The sequence below is a fragment of the Maylandia zebra genome, linkage group LG5, assembly GCF_041146795.1.
Source record: "Maylandia zebra isolate NMK-2024a linkage group LG5, Mzebra_GT3a, whole genome shotgun sequence".
Classification (NCBI taxonomy): domain Eukaryota; kingdom Metazoa; phylum Chordata; class Actinopteri; order Cichliformes; family Cichlidae; genus Maylandia; species Maylandia zebra.
In genome coordinates, this window is record NC_135171.1 from 37,950,102 (window position 1) to 37,969,279 (window position 19,178).

General features: G+C 39.2%; 2 protein-coding genes across 12 annotated transcripts in view; both read right to left on the reverse strand.

Moving 5' to 3' along the window:
• LOC101470492 (serine hydroxymethyltransferase, mitochondrial) overlaps positions 1–10,217 on the reverse strand; it is a 99,849-nt gene extending 89,632 nt beyond the window's left edge. For all 11 annotated transcript variants that reach the window (XR_013098708.1, XR_001342316.2, XR_013098707.1 and 8 more), the window contains exons 1-2: positions 10,132–10,217; positions 194–385 (exon numbers count right to left, since the gene is read on the reverse strand). Coding sequence is in view for 8 of the 11 variants with exons in the window: in XM_076884309.1 (XP_076740424.1) it covers positions 194–385; positions 10,132–10,164 (225 nt within the window). In the remaining 3 variants the exon portion in view is untranslated. The remainder of the gene's footprint in view (positions 1–193; positions 386–10,131) is intronic.
• A 6,459-nt stretch (positions 10,218–16,676) lies between these two features.
• nxph4 (neurexophilin 4) overlaps positions 16,677–19,178 on the reverse strand; it is a 49,890-nt gene continuing 47,388 nt past the window's right edge. The window contains exon 2 of the mRNA XM_004547680.6: positions 16,677–18,501. Coding sequence (XP_004547737.1) covers positions 17,698–18,501 — 804 coding nt within the window. The 3' untranslated portion in view covers positions 16,677–17,697. The remainder of the gene's footprint in view (positions 18,502–19,178) is intronic.

A 19,178-nucleotide genomic window follows, 5' to 3' on the forward strand; every position in this document is an offset into this window, starting at 1 on the left:
GAGAACAAACTGATTTACTAATGTTTGCCACATGCAATTTACTGCCAGTTGCGCTGATGTTGAATGATATTTTTTCACACTTGATATTTAAACAAACTCATGTCTATGATTGGAAAACTAACTGCAACCACAAGCGAAATTTGGAGATTGCGCTCACATGCTATTTTGCGCCACTTAATCTGGCTCCTAGTACCTCAGATGCAATGAGCTCCAAACCACGGCACTGCCTGTCCTTCTCCTTCTGCAGCAGATCCCACATCTCGGGGTCATCCTGAGCCAGGCTCTCCTGACCCGTCCAAGGACGATCTTCATCCGCTGCACGGGTGGCAGCGTGAGACTGGTGGGCACGTGCACTGAGACAAACAGGGACTCGCTGGCACAGCGGCTGTGGGTGGAAGACGAGTTGGGAATATGAGGAAAGAAAATACAGAAAGGAAAAGGTTTGATTTAGAGTTTGTCAGCTTTACACAGATATCGCAGTTACAGTAGAAATGTTTTCTAAAACTGTGTCATTGCACCAAACTGGGTCATGAGTTGCCAGAGTGTGAGAGTGTGCGTGTGTGTGTCCATCATCCTGCAGCTAACAGATGGTTGTATTGGATTTCCAGGTACAACTATTGTATATTTCCCACCTAATCATGTCGTTCTCTTTGTAGCCTGCTGAAAGCTTATCATCTCAAAGTTGAGAAATCAAATTAGTTTGACTTGGTAGCCACAGATCATGGTGCAGTTAAAGTCCCTGTCATCTCCTAAAGTTGCTGAATTTTCATGGACATTTGTCAGTTTTTGGTCACCATGCTGCTGCTAGCTGTCCTATTACAAAGAACATCAATTCTCTAGTCTTTATTTGATCATTTCATATATTTAAAGTGTGATTCTAATTTGTCCTGTACAAATTAGGAGACATTTGCCTCCTTTCAACTACTGCGCTTCCCTTACACTCTAATGCAGCCTGGTATAATTAGAAGCTGGCGTGTTTTCGTGATATCAATAATCAGCATGGTTGTTCAATTATGCCTCTATCAGCACTTCTATAAACTGGGACCGACTTTTACAGCCTCAGTGTACCAGAAGGAGGCATACAGAGAACAGATTCAGCACTTCCTGCTTATCTAATCTGGACTGGGGCTGGCGAGTTCTTCCTCTGCTGCAATGCTTGATCGTGTGAGAGTGCAGACTCCATACAATTTTCACTGGCTCTTTTCTAAAGTGAATCCTGATCCCACTTTTCTTTGTTAGTATGACACACCACCGACACGGTGCTTGGACCATCAGAAAACCTCTGAATACACACAAAAAAAGGTTTGTGTTCTATTTAAGTGGATTCCCATTATAACTCTCAATCAAAAAAGAAGCACTGTGTGGGAGAGCTGTAAGGTTAAATAAAATGTTGACAGGTTGATTGCACTCAAAACAAACTGGCTCATTCTCTTCATTTAATCAGCAATATGATGATGATGACTCTGTGCTGAGATCAATCGCCCCACTACAAACCTATAGTTATCATCTGTACAGGTGTGCTGGGGCGTGAGGGACAGCCTCCTTTTAATAGCGCCATTAAAAAGCAATTAACACAATACTTAGGACTCTTTAAGGACACCCATATGAAAAACGTGTAATTATGCTTATTCCATGCAGTGTGAATTAAGTTTGGCTTTTTACTCATTTGAAATGACTTTATAATATTTACCAGTGTTGTTTTTCACAGGCTTTAAGATATATGTATATTCTCATTCTAAATAATCTCTACAACATAAAGAGGTCTAGCTATAGTATAATTCAATACACTCTTTAAAAAATAAAATAAAATACCCTAAAGATAGTTTATCACCTTCATTGTGGTTGTCTACTTCTTCCTCTGCTCCCCAGTGTGGCAAAAGAGACAACGGTGACACGCCAGGGGAGCCAACTGGCACACTAATGACTGATTTCTAATAGTCTCTACCCTGGCCTTCTGTCACCAGTAGCATTTATGATGGTGGAGATTTCCCTCCCCAGGATCCTGGAAAAGACAGGGCCTGGGAGACAGGTCGAGCTGCCTCTGAGGACACATTTCTCGCCAAAAAAAAATCACACGGGTCATTAAACCTTGACGGGAACTGTCCTTTGCTGTCTCTTTTTCGACTGTGGCACACCAACGCCAGGAAACGCAGTGGCAGAAAAAACCCAAACTGAGTGGCTACAAGGTTACTGAAGACTGAAAAACAGACAAGGCTGCCTCTCCTTTCTCCTCTTCACCTTCATCCTTTCCCCGCACTATCCTGTCACCCTACGCCGCTAAGCACTCTCAACCAAGTAACATTTGTGTGGCATTTTTGTTAGTTCCTCTTGTCATCGATGTGAATTTCACAGTGTCCAAATGGGAAAGCTCTGAGCTTAAACAGCCAAAAGACAGGTTACTCCCTGTTGTGTTTCTTTCTGTTTCCCTGCTTCATTTCTCAGCCTTGATCATTATGGGAGATTAATTAATAAACACAAAACAAACTGATCCAAGAGAAGCGAGAGCCAAGATACAAGCACCAAATATGTCACAGCGGGACTATTTTTAGGCGACAGATTACGCTGTCGTTTGAAGGTGAACTTGATGAAAACTCTGCTGTGAGAAAAGGGGCGGGATAGGCCGCGTCAACCTGGGTGCTGAGCACAAAATAATGACAGAGTCACAGATGCACTACATCTGCGTGACAATGATAAGGTAATTGTTGGCATTCTGCCTTCCCTGTCAAACATCTGTGCTCAAAGTACAATTGCGAAACAGAAGAAAAGGGAAGGAAGAAAATCATTTCATTAATCCTACTTCTGTATTGTTTTTGCCCGTTTCCTGAAGCAGCTCCTGAGGAGAGTCAATTTTACAGATGACTGCTGTCCATCAGCAGCTATACCAAACAACAATCAACCCAGAAAAACACACACTAACACACACACACACATGGGATTAGAGTGGTGAAAGTAGGTTGCAACGATTCGATTATAAAAAAAAAAATCCTCAACGCAAATTTTTTGCCCTGGGTTTTCCAACAAAAAACTGATAACACAACAGTAGCAGTGAAGATGACGCTGTTGTAGTTTAATGTAGAGTTTGTCCACACACACACACACACACACACGTCGAAGAACAAAGAGGCGGAGCCGTACTGAGAAGCAGAACCCGATACTGTAATCACCATTAAAAGCATTTCTGTTAAAAACCCGGGGAGGAGTCCTGCATCAAACAACCTGTTTTACAGGATCCAGTATGTTGAAAAAAAGTTTTTGTAGCTGCTCCTATCCACCGCAGCAAAAAACTGCAAGACATTATTGACAATGTTGGTCACTAATAACCAGAGAAGTCTGGGACCAACAGACTTAAAAACTCCTTTGTCCCACACGCCATTAAACTCTTTAACTCCTCGCTGGAGGGGAGGCAGAGGGGAAACAGGAGGACAAAGGGGGCGGGGACAACTAAGCAGTAGTTTTTGCACAAACCAAACACTAAATAAGAACTGATCACTGTGCGCACGATCTGATATCCTTGTGTTGGTGTTGGAATAACTATCTATCTATCTATCCATCCCATTTTTCTATTGCAGTGATATACTCAGCGAACAGGGGTGAGTTTAAAGGAGGGCATGGGATGTACTAGATCATATTTATTTCAAAGCTTTAGTAACATTACTTTGCTTTTATATTGATTAAATTATATTAATATTTAAAAATATAAAAATAAAACCTTTTTTCAACCCGCAGGCCAGTAAAAATATACATAAGCTAGCAGAAGTCACTGACCCAGTGCTGTCTGACGCTGAATAATTATAAACATGAATTATTAAAATCTACACCATCAGAATGTCTGCTTTCCGCAGCAGGAAACGTTGCATCGAAGCATAGTGCAAACCTCAGACAATGCTGATTTCCTCACTTCATTCCAGCTACAGCTTGTTCCTCTAAAGGCTTAACACCACACCTTCTCCTTTATTCATTACAACATTTAATAACTCAGACACACCAGACTGCCTAAAACTAAATCTGAGCCCTGGCTGAACGACATGACCCAAGCTGTCAGGCGCGACTGCCGTCGAGCTGAGCGCAAGTGGAAAAAGGACAAACTACAAGTGTCATTCCAGATGCTGAAGGACTGTTGGCGTCAATATCAAAGAACTGTAAAAGATGCCAAAAGAAAACACTTATCTGACATTATTTTGTCAAACTGTCACAACCCGCGTGTTTTATTTAAAACTATTAACTCTGTTCTTAATGCACCATATACTGACTGTATCGAGCCCTCATCAGAAGCCTGTGAAAATTTTTTACACTTTTTTATTGAGAAGGTCTCCTCCACAAGGGCTCAAATCTCTCCTTGTGCTCATGACCTCTCAGTCTCTGTTTCCTGCTCTGCTGTCTTTGACAGGTTTGAGCCTGTGACTCTGTCCTTTTTAAAGGAGACTGTTGGTCATCTTAAGCCTACAGGGTCTCCAAATGATGCTGTCCCTCCTCGACTTTTAAAAGAGGTGTTACCTACAGTTGGTCCTTTGGTTCTTGAACTGGTAAACCATAGTCTGATGTCAGGTGTTGTCCCTAAAGATTTTAAACATGCAGTAGTCAAACCCCTGATTAAAAAACCTTGCAAATTAGCTGGCCTATCTCCAAACTACCTTTTCTTTCCAAAATTCTTGAAAAGGTAGTTTACAGCCAAATAATGACCTTCCTGGAAAAGCAAAATGTGTTAGAGGTTTTCCAATCTGGTTTTAAACCCTTTCATAGCACTGAATCAGCCCTTTTAAAAGTTTTTAATGACATATTTTTAGCGACTGATGCTGGGGACTGTGTTGTTCTTGTGCTTTTAGATTTGACAGCTGTGTTTGATACCGTGGATTATGCCATTTTATTCTCTCATTTGGAGCACTGGGTGGGCATTAGGGGCACAGCACTGGAGTGGTTCAGGTCCTACTTGGCGGGGCGAACTTTTTGTGTCAGCCTCGGTGACTATGTGTCGTCCTCCGCTCCCCTCTTGTGTGGTGTCCCACAGGGCTCAGTTCTAGGCCCCCTCCTCTTCTCTTTATATCTGCTTCCTCTTGGTTCTGTACTGAGAAAGCACGGCATTGCTTTCCACTTTTATGCTGATGACTGTCAGATCTATGTCCCTCTAAAGAAAAAAGACAGATACCTTACACAGCCATTACTTCAGTGTCTCGATGACATTAAGGCTTGGATGTCTAAAATTCAATGATAAAAAGGTGATGGTTTTTGGTAGCCCCACTGAGACCCCCAATGTGTATGTAGATTCCCTGGCCCAGTATGTTAAGCCAACTGTCACAAACCTGGGGGTCAAAGTGGACTGTGATCTGAAGTTTAACAATCAAATTAAGGCAGTGGTAAAATCTAGCTTCTTTCAGCTGGCAAAAATAAAGCCAATTCTTTCACGGCAGCACTTTGAGACAGTGATCCACACCTTTGTTAGCACTCGGCTGGATTACTGTAATGCACTTTATATTGGGGTCAGTGCATCATATATTAGTCATCTACAGAGGGTGCAAAATGCCGCAGCTCGTCTTTTAACTGGCACTCGAAAGTTTGAGCACATTTCCCCTGTTTTAGCTTCACTTCACTGGCTGCCCATTTCTTTTAGGATTCATTTTTAAATTCTTTTATTTACTTTTAAAGCTCTCAATGGCCTAGCTCCATCTTATCTCCATGAGCTGCTACAGCCTTATACACCCACCCGCTCTCTCAGGTCAGCTGATCAGCTGCTCCTGAAGATACCCAGGACTGGGCGTAAACTTAGAGGAGATCGTGCTTTTGCTGGAGCAGCTCCAAAACTGTGGAACGAGCTTCCTTTAGAGATTAGACAGGCCACTTCTTTATCTGTTTTTAAGTCACTCTTGAAAACCCACCTCTTTACCCTGGCCTTTGACACCACGTGAGATGTTGGTTTTTATTTTTATTTTAGTTGTTTTTAGGTGATTCGATGCTGTTTTATCTTGTTTTGGTTTTAACATAGGGCTGTTTTAATTGTATGTTTTCTGTTTTATTTATTTATTTTGCTGTTTTCCGTTATTCTATTGTTTTAACTTATTTTCTATACAGCACTTTGTTCCTGTGCTGGGTATTTTAAAGTGCTTTATAAATAAAATTGGATTGGATTGGACACACGCACAAGTCCCCCCCCCCCCAAAAAAAAGAAAATAAATAAAAAAAATCTATGTACATATCTAGGAAATAAAGCACTGTCAGAACTCTTTGTTTTGCCTTTGACTAATGTAAGGAAGTCTTCCAAAAAGACAGGATAAGGTTATTTTATTTGACCTCTTAGTTCAGGTTGTATGTAAGCCTCATTTTAGGACATTACTGTACTTATGATAATTTAGTCATTTATGCATTTAGGAAATATTTTATTTAAAATATATAACTTCAGTGACAGTGTTTAGCTTTTTTAGGCCACATGCTGTATGCAGTTGAATTATCAAAATAAAATGGAAACCAATGAGCAGTTCATTCCCAAAAGAGCTGTCTTTTTTTTCCTTTTCTTAATATTTACTATAGCTCATCAACAAAACAGAAGTGTTTCTTATTCGATCATGTAATTAACTCAGAGAATAATCGATCCTCGATCACTAAACTAATCGATAGCTGCAGTCCTGGGTGAGCCCACAGAAGAACACAACAGATATTTAAGGTTGCAGAGAAGAAGTGTCAACAGCGCAGCAGCATCCGTCAGTTTGACACAGCGTTGCCTCTTCCTCTGTCACTGACTAATAGCAGGGCTGCCCATTACAAATTGCCCTGTGATACACTCTGGATGACACTAGACTGGAAATCTAGACTAAAATCTGGACGGGGTGAGGAGGCGTAAAGGGACAGAGGCACAGTCAAGACGACTACACTCCATTCGGATCAAAGGATTGTCAGGGTGACAATCAGAGACTTAAGCGATACTGGCAACAAAGGCAATCTTCAGGAGGCGTAGGCAGTGGAACGGCACATTTATACTGTAATCTTTGCACTGCACTTCTTAAAGATGGTTTCCTAGTGCTTCAGACACATGCTGTGGATGCTAACACTTTTGGGTTCAAGGCTGGCTCAAAGCCTTTCGTCCATGAAACCCCGCTCATAAACTCTATCAGGTCTACAGTGTGAAATATGTTTTTGTTCAAGTCATCCTAGCTTTTAAATCTTTTAAATCATTTTTTGGACAGCTAAAAGCTACTTTGGACCTTATCAATGCAGCTAATCCTGTCCAACAACATAATCTGATTAATGTAAATCTGTCAAAATGAAAAGCTATGCACTAGTTGTGATTCTACCGAAATTACAAGGAGAGAATGTCAACTTTAAAATGTTTTCTTCAGTTAATTCAAAATAAATACAAATAAATTAAAAAAAGGTTGTATTGCAATTGTAGTAGACCTGACTAAACATATATGTTTAGTGAATGGGAGTCAGTGCGCCCAGGGCAGCTGTGGCTACAATGTAGCTGCCATCACCAGTGTGTGAATGTGTGTGTGAATGGGTGAAAGACTGAATGTAGTGTAAAGCGCTTTGGGGTCCTTAGGGACTAAGTAAAGCGCTATACAAATACAGGCCATTTACCATTTACAATCAACACAACATGCTGAAGTTCAAACTGAGCACCAGAACGAGGCAGAAAGGTGATTTAAATGACTTTGAGCTTGGCTTGGTTGTTGGTGCCAGATGGGCTCGTCTGAGTGTTTCAGAAACTGCTGATCCAATGGGATTTTCCCACACAAATGTCTCTAGAGTTTACAAAGAATGTTTTTTCTTAAAGTTTCTTTTGGTAAATTGATGTCAGTTTCTTGGTTACATCACTGATAGGATGACCTTCCTACTGGTCAAGTTGTTAAAGGCCTTCGGCCATATCAGTAAATCTGTAGGAGGCCACATCTCTTACTGACAACTAAAGATTTTCAAGTGTTCAGCAAAGCAAACCCAAAAAGTTTAGATGTTTGAGCTACGTTTAGTTCAACATGACCTCTAGCTCTCACAAAAACCATTGGTTATAAAAAAAGTTTGATGTACACGATTCACTCTACAGTCTGTGCGAACAGCAGCACTCTCCAATGTTTTCACAAACAATCTTATTATTGTCTCTACACCTCACGTCTCACTTTGCAAAAAACTGAACTGATGAAAATCAAATCTGAAAATAATGTTAATTATAAAATTCAAATTCCATATCTGTCACTCACAGGTTGCTCTTTCAAAGATGTGATCATTTAAATTTGGGAAAATGTTGTGTTTTTTTAAAAAAGCTCAATCTGGAGTGTGCCTGTCCTTATTATACCCAGAAACAAGGTTTGATGCCAATGTGCAAATCCGGGTAACATCCTCTTTTATGTCTGGGGGAGACGTGATAGGAAGTAATAGGAGTGGTCCTGGTGCCTAGGAGGCAGGAGAGAAGAAATCAGAATAATCGACTAATCCAAAAGTAACTAAATATTAGGATTTAAGCACAATCTAATGGAAGATGTTTGCCTGCAAAATTACTGCATGTATTTAAGAGCCATTTGAAATTGTTAAACACATTCTTCAATAATCCAACTGTACTTCAGATCATGAGTTTTCTAAATGTAACTAACATTTACAGCGAACAGCAGCTGTAGCTTTGTTTCCTTGTAAATTCATTGGTGACGAATGTTGTTAAGCAATCCACAGGCAAGTTCTCACATGTCATGTAACTCCTATCACACAATGAGGCACTCTTTGGTATTTTTTGGCATCCTAATATTTCAGAATCAGGGCTTTACTTGACTTCATACTCTGTGTAAATAATCATTCTGTACATACGATAACTTTTTAATCCTACAACTGTTTATAACTTGCATAGTTCCCATTTCTGTATAGCTGTATATCTCAGATTTCTGTATAGTTTTTTTTAATTTCATGTTTTATATCCTGTTCATAGCCTGTACATAGCTTGTACTCACTACAGCCTGTACATACTTATAGTTATAGAATATTCACAACATACTTCATACCGTGTACATTATAACATACCATAATAGACCCATTTCTGTAATATACTCACATATCTATATTATTGCTAATATATATTGTAATATATCTATATCACTAAAGCACTTCTGGATGGATGCAAACTGCATTTCGTTGCCCTGTACCTGTGCATGTGCAATGACAATAAAGTTGAATTCTATTCTATTCTATAAACCCTTTGTCAGCAGGAATGGCAATCAATAAACATCTAAACATCTTACAGTTATTTATTATCAGACTAAATAATCTAAGACTGTACTTACATTAACTGCATTTGCATTAAACTGTACCTGACTCCAACCTAACCATGCCACTTCTTCTCCACTTTTTCCAGCACTTTTTCCCATGCAAACAAAACTTTACAAAGCTAGGTCATTAGAGCTTAACTTATATGAGAGATCGTTTTTCATGCGTAGATATAATTGTTAGGTCCCAACAGTTCCGACTTGCCACACAAACTTTAAATACACTGTTTTGGTTGGGTTTTTTTGTTTTTTCATTTTTAAAGCATGCTGATATGAATCTAATACTCCAGAATAAATAAAAACAAAGCCAAATCTGGTTTGCAACAAAGTTTGACTTCCTAATGAGTTGTTGTCCTTCTTTTTTAATTTTTAAAACCTCACTTGTTTTATATACTTACTTTATAAGAGTATGTTTTAATCCAAAGGTAGACAGTACACAGTTCAGTATGATTTCATCCAGTCTTTTTTTTTTTTTTTTACAAAGTGATCATCTGTCGAGCTAGCACAAAAACATACAAATACAAGTATAACACGCAGCATGATAACACATCCCGGTTCCAAGTATTTGGACTGAATATCATGTTATCTTTAATGAAGGTTCTTGTGCAACCATTATTAATTTACACTTAAAAAATAATAATAATGAATTCACTTTTTATGCTTGTAAGCTGTGGCAGTCGCTGTGGCATCATCACGTGGACCCAGCTGCATTCACCAAACTTAACCTCTGGCAACCTCAAGTTTCCATGAATGCAGTGCATAAAGGGCAGACAGAAAACAGCCAGCGGTTTATTGCTGAGCATTTCTATTTATTAAATATAAACACTACAGTTTACTTAAGCAGCAGTAAGAAACATTACCTCAGGGGCAAAATAGCACAGAAATATATTACAGTTACCCGTGTGAGTCGTCTCAGAGCGAATAGCCGCATATTTCCAGGTAGACCTGACGAGGAAGCAGCACAGCAGCGCCCACACCCCTGACAGAAACGAAGGGCTGGTTGAAAAAAAAAACAAAAAGTGTAGTCACTTTCGTCCTACCGAAGGGTTCGATGGGAAATGTAGGCACACTGCAGTGAAGAAAACACAAAAACTAGCTGTGTGCCTACAGTGCTCATATACAGAAGTGCCCAGAGTGCGTGGTCGCACTACAGTCCAGCTCCTAAAGCATGAAGTAATTATTTAATAATCAGATAAGATAAGATAAGATAAGATAAGATAAGATAATATAATAAGATAAGATGCCTTAATTAATGTCAAATTACAACAGAAATAAACATTGAACACAACCTATGAATTAGGGCTGCACAATTAATCGTTAGAAAATTGCGATCTCAATCCATACTCATTTCGAAATGACAACGATTAAAAAAAAAAGGGAAAAAAAGATGACGTATGTACCGGATTTTCTTCCGGGACATAAGCTGCATGAAAACAAGCGCCCACTCTTCAAACAACAAATGACTCAACAAATGACAAGGGCGGAGGCTTATACCACGTGATACAGAAGTCAGCTGGCAGGGAAAAAACAACGGAGAGCACGTGAGAGATAACGAAGCTGTAAAGGCCAAGAAAGTGACAGGAGAAAATCCGTCCCGGTCAACCACCCAAACATCAATAACGGGAACCTTATACAGCATGTCTGTGAAGGTTCTCAGTCTTCATCCGAGAAGCTTCTCGGATGAGAGGTGAAACGTCTTCAAGCAACTTAAAGAAGTCCAGACGCTTTTCTTTGCAAGCTCCTTTGACAACCTTATACAGCGCTTCCCCATACCTGTCGAATTTCCGCAGGCGCAAAGAAATTACGGAGGTTATCACTTATCACCTGACCGAAGATAACACTGTTCAAAACGAGGGATTTAGGAAAATGATCAACACCCTAGACCAGTGGTTCCCAAACTTTTTGCTGGGCCCCCTTTGTTTTACAAGAAAAATGTCCGCGCCCCCCCTCCCGCGCGTGCACGCGCACAAACACATCCTCCAACCACACCCTTATTTTGCTCCATTTCGGTTTATTTCACACCTCAAACATTCAGTAAACAATTAAGCAAATACAAGTAATCTGCAATAAATTACAGGTAGTAATAAAATAAACTTATAATTCTTTTATGCTACATCCACACCTACATGAGTATTCTTGACAACTCAGCTGTTTCGTCCACGTAAACGGCGTTTCGAATCACCGAAAGCGGAGATTTTTCAAAACTCCTTTTTTGCGTTTACCTGTGGATGAGGAATACAGAGTTCGTTGCAACGTCAAAGGTTTGTGCCTTTTTCCACATCATGCTGTGCGCCACGTTATTGTTTACATGAGATGAATTGCAGAATGGCAGATAGAGACAAAATACCGTTTCTGTTAATCTGACTATCTTCAGTTTTTACAGGCTTACATACACACATGCAGTTACTGTCCCTCTATTTAGAAAGCCAGAGGCGTCACCTTGTGATTATTTTACCTGTAGTTGTTTTTTTTCCTGTGTAACAATATTCAACATTGCTATCAATAAAAATGGTAAATGGCCTGTATTTGTATAGCGCTTTTCTAGTCCCTGGACCCCAAAGCGCTTTACACAACCTGTCATCCACCCATTCACACACTGGTGATGGCAGCTACATTGTAGCCACAGCTGCCCTGGGGCGCACTGACAGAGGCGAGGCTGCCGGACGCTGGCGCCAACGGGTGAAGTGTCTTGCCCAAGGACACAACAACCGAGACTGTCCAAACCAGGGCTCAAACCGGCAACCTTCCGATTACAAGGTGAACTCCCAACTCTTGAGCCATGATCGCCCCTATACATTTTCAAAAAGTGTCTCTCTGTGCAAAATGGGTTCAAAAACATAAACAACTGTGGGATACTGTTGGTCCGTGATTTAGACAGGGGGAATTTTCTCCCCCTTTTCATACTGCGCCCCCCCCCCCCTGCAATGGCTCTGCGCCCCCCCTAGGGGGCGGGCCCCACACTTTGGGAAGGTCTGCCCTAGACAAACGCTACACAGTGCCGTCCGGCAACTATTTAAAAAATGTTGCACTACCTGCTCTAAACACGCAGTGTCGAGCAACGGTGGAGATGGGATTATAAGCAGTACAACATTTTTTTATGTTCAGTTTCAACTGTTACGAAGTTGATGTGCAGTTAATAAGTGCAAGAAATATTTATGATTCTCATTTTATGCAAAATCATGCAGCCCTACTATGAATATAAACAAGCACAACAAGCATATAATTTAATATAGTAAAATGCAAAACATAATATGAAAAAAAAAACCCTTAAAAACTAAAGAAAAGAAAGGGACACAGTGCTCTGTGCTCATCACAGCTGAACCAGCAATACTGGCTGGTTGCTACATTTTATATATGACTTTTAAAAGAGAATTTCCCTGGAAATATACATGTATGGAATGAACTACATGGCACTACTATCTCTATAAAATGTGGGTAAATTTAATTCAGTGTGTCAGGTATAATCTTTCCAGTTTTTCTCTTGCCTCTTATATTTTATTCTATAAAACTATTTCAGGCAAACAATTGGTTAAAAATTGTGAAACATGATTAATTAATAATTCATTGTTAATCATAGGTAATATATATCAAGTTAGTTAAGTTTAAGTTCATGTAATAAATTGGTCATTGTCATGTACAAGTCCAATCCTTTTAAGGTTAAACTTTAATTTTTAATTTGTGATTTACAGTCTCTGATCTTAACCTCAGTGATTATAGGCCGATCTCCAACCTTCCTTGTATCTAAAAAATTCTTATAACAGCAGTCGTAAAACAGCTAACTGATAATCTGCAGAGGACTGCTTTTACTGAGTTTCACTGAGGTTTCAGAGCTCATCACAGCACAGAAACAGCTGTAGTGAAAGTTACAATTTATCTTCTTATGGCCTCTGACAGTGGACTCATCTCTGTGTTTGTCCTGCTAGACCTCAGTGCAGCGTTCGATACTGTTGACCATAACATTCTATTAAAGTGATTAGAGCACGCTGTGGGTATTACAGGTACTGCACTGCAGTGGTTTGAATCATATCCATCCAATAGAGTTTGTTCATGTAAATGGAGAGACTTCTTCACACACTAAGGTTAATTATGGGGTTCCACAGGGTTCCATGCAAGGACCAATTCTGATTATACATGTTTCCCTTAGGCAGTATCATTTGAAGGCATAGCATACATTTTCATTGCTATGCAGATAATACCCTGCTTTTATATCTACGAAGCCATTGGTGAACACACACCAATCAGTTAAATTGCAGAAATATCTTAAAGACATAAAGACCTGGATGACCTCTAATTTCCTGCTTGTAAATTCAAATATTGTACTCGGCCTTGAAAATTGTAGAAATACGGCATCTAATCACATGTGTACTCTGGATGGCATTACCTTGGCCTCCAGTAACACCGTGAGGAACCTTGCAGTCATTTTTGACCAGGATATGTCCTTCAATGCACATATTAAACAAATATAGGACTGCTTTCTTCCATTCGCGCAACATCTCTAAAGTTTGAATTATCCTTTCTCAGAGTGATGCTGAAAAACTAGTTCATGCATTTATCACTTCTATCCTAGACTACTGTAATTCATTATTATCAGGCGGTCCTAAGATTCCTTTAAAAGCCTTCAGTTGATCCAAAATGCTACGTAAAGAACAAGCATATTTTGCCAATATTTTTTTCTCTAGCTCTCTTCATTGGCTCCCTGTTAAATCCAGAATCGAATCTAAACTCCCTTTCCTCACGTACAAGGTCTTGAATAATCAGGCCTCATATTAAATTAATGACCAAATAGTAACTCAATAGAGCTCTTCACTCTCAAACTGCTGGTTTACTGGTGTCTCCTAGGATATTTAAAGGTTGAATGGGAGGTAGCTTCTGTGGAACCTGCTTACAGTTTGGATTCAGGACACAGAGACAAGGGTAAACCAAGGCAGGCAGGTTGGTCTGAACTAGGAAGCAGGATTTCACAAATTTAGCACACTCCTGGGTTACCCCTAGATTTTCTGATGACTGTCTATAATTAGAAATCATCAAATGAATATGTAATTTAGCTTGACCCTTAAATGACCCTTAGAATCTGGACTCTTTTTACCCTAAGGAAAAAAATGCCACCTTCCAAAAACTGCAGTAAAATTATGGTAATTTTTTTTCCATTTTAAAAGACCCATAGTTTAAAGGCCAGTATGTTTACATAGCTCCACAGTCAATAATTGGTAACAGCATTGATTTATTTTTTCTTTAAAAAAACAAAAACAAACTGACACTCCTGATCCTAACGACAAAAAATGACAGGTTCCCGAAAACTGCTGCAAAAATACTGTGTAGTAATAATTTCTTCTACTTTAAATCATTATGTATTTTAAAGCTGCCAGCTCTTCGTCATAGTTGGTAGCATGGTGTGCAGGTATATATTGGATGCTTAGAATTTTGTGTTGCTTAACCATTTTAAGCTAATTTCAGGAACTGAGGGAGCAGTTATCCTCTGGCAAATGTGAGCTTTATTCATCCTGGGCAGCCAAAATAGCATGAAAATAAAAAAAAAAAAAAAAACCCTGAGTGGCACGAAATGTTCCCAGAATTATCTAAGGGTTAAATAAGTTTTCTTTCAGTTTCTCTGAGTTCAGTATTCGGTTAGTTTTGTGTCTGATAACTGTTAAGTTGAAGTAATTGTTTGTTGTTGTATAATTTGTTAGTGGTTGTTCCTCCTTGTGTCTTGTTTGATTGGTCAGCTTTTGGTTCTGTTGGTTGGAGTTATTTTTATGTTCCTGTTCCTGGGCCCTGTATTATGCATTGATGATTGTGCGACTTATTTATATTATTTATATTCATTCATAATTTATTATTTATTTTACTAAAACTCAATTCCTATGACATTCCTGGACAAACATAGACACACAAAAACATTTTCAACATACAGTTAGGTTTATAAGTTTTGGGGCAATGACACTTTTTTCTACATTTTATTGCTGTTGTATGCAACACCACTGTGGATTTTATTTCAAATAGGGCAGTAAAATGCAGACTTTCAGCTTTAATTAATAAGGTTTAACAAAAGTACTTCACTGACAGTTTAAAAATTACATCTGTTTTTATAAACAGGCCTCTGAGGCTTGAAAGGAATCGGACAGTTGACTGATAAGCAGCTTCATGGCCAGGTGAGACCAATTCCTTCATTATTTCATGACAAAATTAAAATCAACTCCAAATTAAAAAATGAAAAAAAAAATCCAGAGGTGATTCCAAGTGTTGAACTTGCGTCTGGCTGTTAACAGGAACTTTCAATACAAGGTTAAAAGAGATTTTGAATAAGTGGTTGGTTTGAAAAAACAAAATAAATATCAGAGAGATAGAAAAACCTTCAGAAGTGTCTAAATCTACAATATAGTTCATTTTAAAAAGAAATTGGCTACATTTGAAACACTAAAAGACCGAGAAGAGCACAGAAAACTTTGCCATAAAACATCTAAAAGACTCTGTCCAGAGTCTGCCAGCAATGCGATAATCTTTAAGTTAGTCACCCGATTTCAAGCCAACAGAGCATGGGAACACAGCATGTATTGTTGGGTTCTAGGTTTCACACTGTCATTGACAGCAATCATTATATTTAAAATTATGTGAGGGGAATTTTGTCCAGTTACTGCTGAAAATGGGAGACTAGTATGCAAAAAAATCTTTCATTAATAGTTAAAGCAATTCTTTTCCTAAGCTGTTTAAATAAAAGTGGAAAGTCAGCATTTCAAAGACGTATCGATTGTTTGCTTTATAATCCACAGTGATGGTATACACAGAGAAAATTACACAGAAAAGCCTCATTAACAGAATACTTATGGACCTTACTGTAGCTTTCACATGCATCTACATCCAGTCACAAACATGCACTCAAACGTACACTTACATATAGTTGTGAGTAATCCCGAGCACTTTTTTAACAACTCTTCACTAAGCTTCTGTCTAAAAAGAAGGGAAGTTCACCAACTTCTGCATTTGTCCATAGCAACTTGTGTAAGGCTCCATTTCAGTTTAAATCATCATGACCATAAGATACTGAGGCAGAGAAGGTGAAGATTTAATTAACACTGAATATGTGTTTTCTAATGAAATTCTGTGCACCAATATTTCCGGATCAAAGGTGTGTGGACCCAAATGACTTTGAGCTGAGAGTTTGCGAAGAACGAAGAATCAGCCTTAAATAGTTGTTCAAACTGCATTTGGTTGGTTTGCTTAAGAGAGAGGCAGGTGGGGCGATCCTTGCTTTCGGTTATAACCCCCGATCAGTTTTAATAATTACTTTTTTGGTGGCGAGCCAGTCCTACTTTATTTTCTTTTAAGTTCATATTTTGAGCATAAAACACCTTGATCAAGTAAGTATTATTAGGTAGTTAAGATCATAGCATTGGCAGCATAATATACATATAAAATAATACAATATACCCTTTGGTTTCGGCACAACTAAAAAATGTTTGCTCGGGTGTGCAATACTTTATTTGGTTGCATGATCAAACAAACATAAATCTGTCAGTCATGTTACCTTCAGTACAATAGTTATTCTTTTCCATTTCCAGGATATATGTAATTAAAAATCACATCAGATAAGGCTGCTGGATTCTATTACTGTACATATCAACTCCTTCAAAAAGTCAAACTTTATCATCTAAAGAATGTTTCACGGTTGGTTTTCATGTTAAAATTCAATCCATAACAAACTTTCCTTCGATATATTTGAGAAAATTAAAATTACATATCTTAGCTGAAAGCTGGAACATGAATTCCTAATCAGAGTAAAATGTAGCTTAATTCATAATAGTGTCCTTGCTGAGTTAGATAACATGAAAACGCTGCACAGCTTGCGCCTTGCAAATTTGCTTCAAGCTCTGAACCAAAACATTCACTCAGTAAAAGGCAGACAGTTTAAGAGATTTTAATGTGCTTTTTCATACAGTATATTGTATGCATATCCAGCATGGCATTTCTCATACATATAACTCTCTTATATCCAGGGTTTAAATGTAGAGCTGAGAGGATGATTAACAGTCAGTCTACCATAACATTACGTTTGCCATACAGCGATGGCACTGTTCGGCTGCCTCAGAGGCTTACTTTGTACTCGAAGGGCATAATACTGATTCCAGCTGTTTGTAACCAAGCCTCCAACTTCAGAAAGAAATGACACTAAGAAACAAATATCTAAAAACAATAAGTCTGCTGGGGTTGAGTACAATATTTACAGAAAACAAAAGAAAACAAAGAAAAACAGAACAAATACAAAGTTGGAAAAGACGTCAGTGAAATCAGCCACATCCTAATCATCCATAAGTCTGAATATACATGATTTAAATCCACAATTCACAGCTGTTTAGAGGCAAAAAAACTGTCCCCTGCTTTTTTTAACAGGATCAGTATGACTATCATTTCCATCATTATCATTTTACTCATCAGTGTCTCTTTTATTCTCTATTTAGTCTCGTTTACTTTATCCAAAGTAAGGGTGATCGCTTTGGAAGTTGTAGTCTGGACACACTTTCTGAACCAGCTTATAATCAATGCTGAAGAAAGAGATGAAGATGCAGATCACCTTGAAAGGTTTAGCACAAAGCCAAGCAGCGTGGGACTGGGTGTGCTCTGTGAAGCAGGTCTGAGACGGATCATACAGGCAGGGTTTGGATTTCTTGGATCTGTTGGTTTTCTCGTACTCGACCCGACAGTTTAAGGTCTTTGCCTCTTTTGGATCGATGGTGGACTGCTGTGTCTCCTGGATCTGGACGTCCTGCTGGGTGTGGGGGTGCAGATGATGCTGCTGAAGGACCTCAAACTCAACCACTTTGGTTGGTGGCACGATACTGACCGACACATTCCCCAGGCTGGAGGAGTTGTGGCGAAAATAAACAGTAAAAGTCCCATTGATGTGGTCCACAATCTTCCCTGTCACCAACAGGCTGAACTTCACGGTCTTGACATTGAAGTAGAAGTCCCCCCAGCCAAAGATTTTCTTGGTCTTCATGGCTGTCTTTAGTGCAGGTTTACGCTTGGAGCGGTAGCCTGTCTGATCCACTAGCAGGGACTGGTTCCGGGCCAGCTCATAAGGGCTATAGGAACTGTACGGGGGTGGCTTGGATTTCACCGGTATCTGATCGATCGGTGTGGAGAAGATGGTTTGGTACGGCGGCTTAACTACTCCTCCAACGGTGCCTCCGCCCATGCCGTATGGAAGAGTCTTCATCACCGCCCCCACTGGGCCCAGATCTGAGAAGTCCACTTGCCTCTCCAACCCTTGGACCTGCAGAAGAGACAAAGAACAATCAAATTTTACTGACAGTGTAACTGACAATGCTGCACTTTGCCTTTTCATGTCTTTTTCTACCAGACAGACCTTTCAAAAACACAACAGCATCCATCCATCCATCCATTTAACCCAGCTCCTACTACCATAGTTCCAAGTTTTTAGGAATTGTAATTCATTCTTACAAATGCTACTCACTCATATCTATATTTTCATGTCTCAAACTATAATGCCAAGCTCCGCATATACCGAGAATGTTTTGAGTTTTAAGTTAGATTTAGTTTTACTGCATGTTTGCCTAAAAACCAAAAACCTTTTAGCTATTCTTTGTCAAGAACAGCATCCTGTAAAATAGGACTCCATTCATATTAGATGAGTGCCAAACAGCTGATTGACTGAGAAACTGATCAAGTGTCAGGACCCCACTAAAAAATGTCAAATTGAAAGTGATTTGGAGGGGATTCAGTCTGGGAAGGATAAGTATTTACAGTCTTGGAGCAGTTATTGGATTTGGTGCATTTCTCAGAGGTATTTAATATTAAATAGTGGCTGCCACATCACTCCTGTTCCCTGTGCTGGCTAAATGCTACAATATAGAACTCTAAGTATGGAACCAACGGCTTGCAACTAGTCCTCGGCTGACTTTGTATCTTCATTTTTAAAGAGGTAAAGAC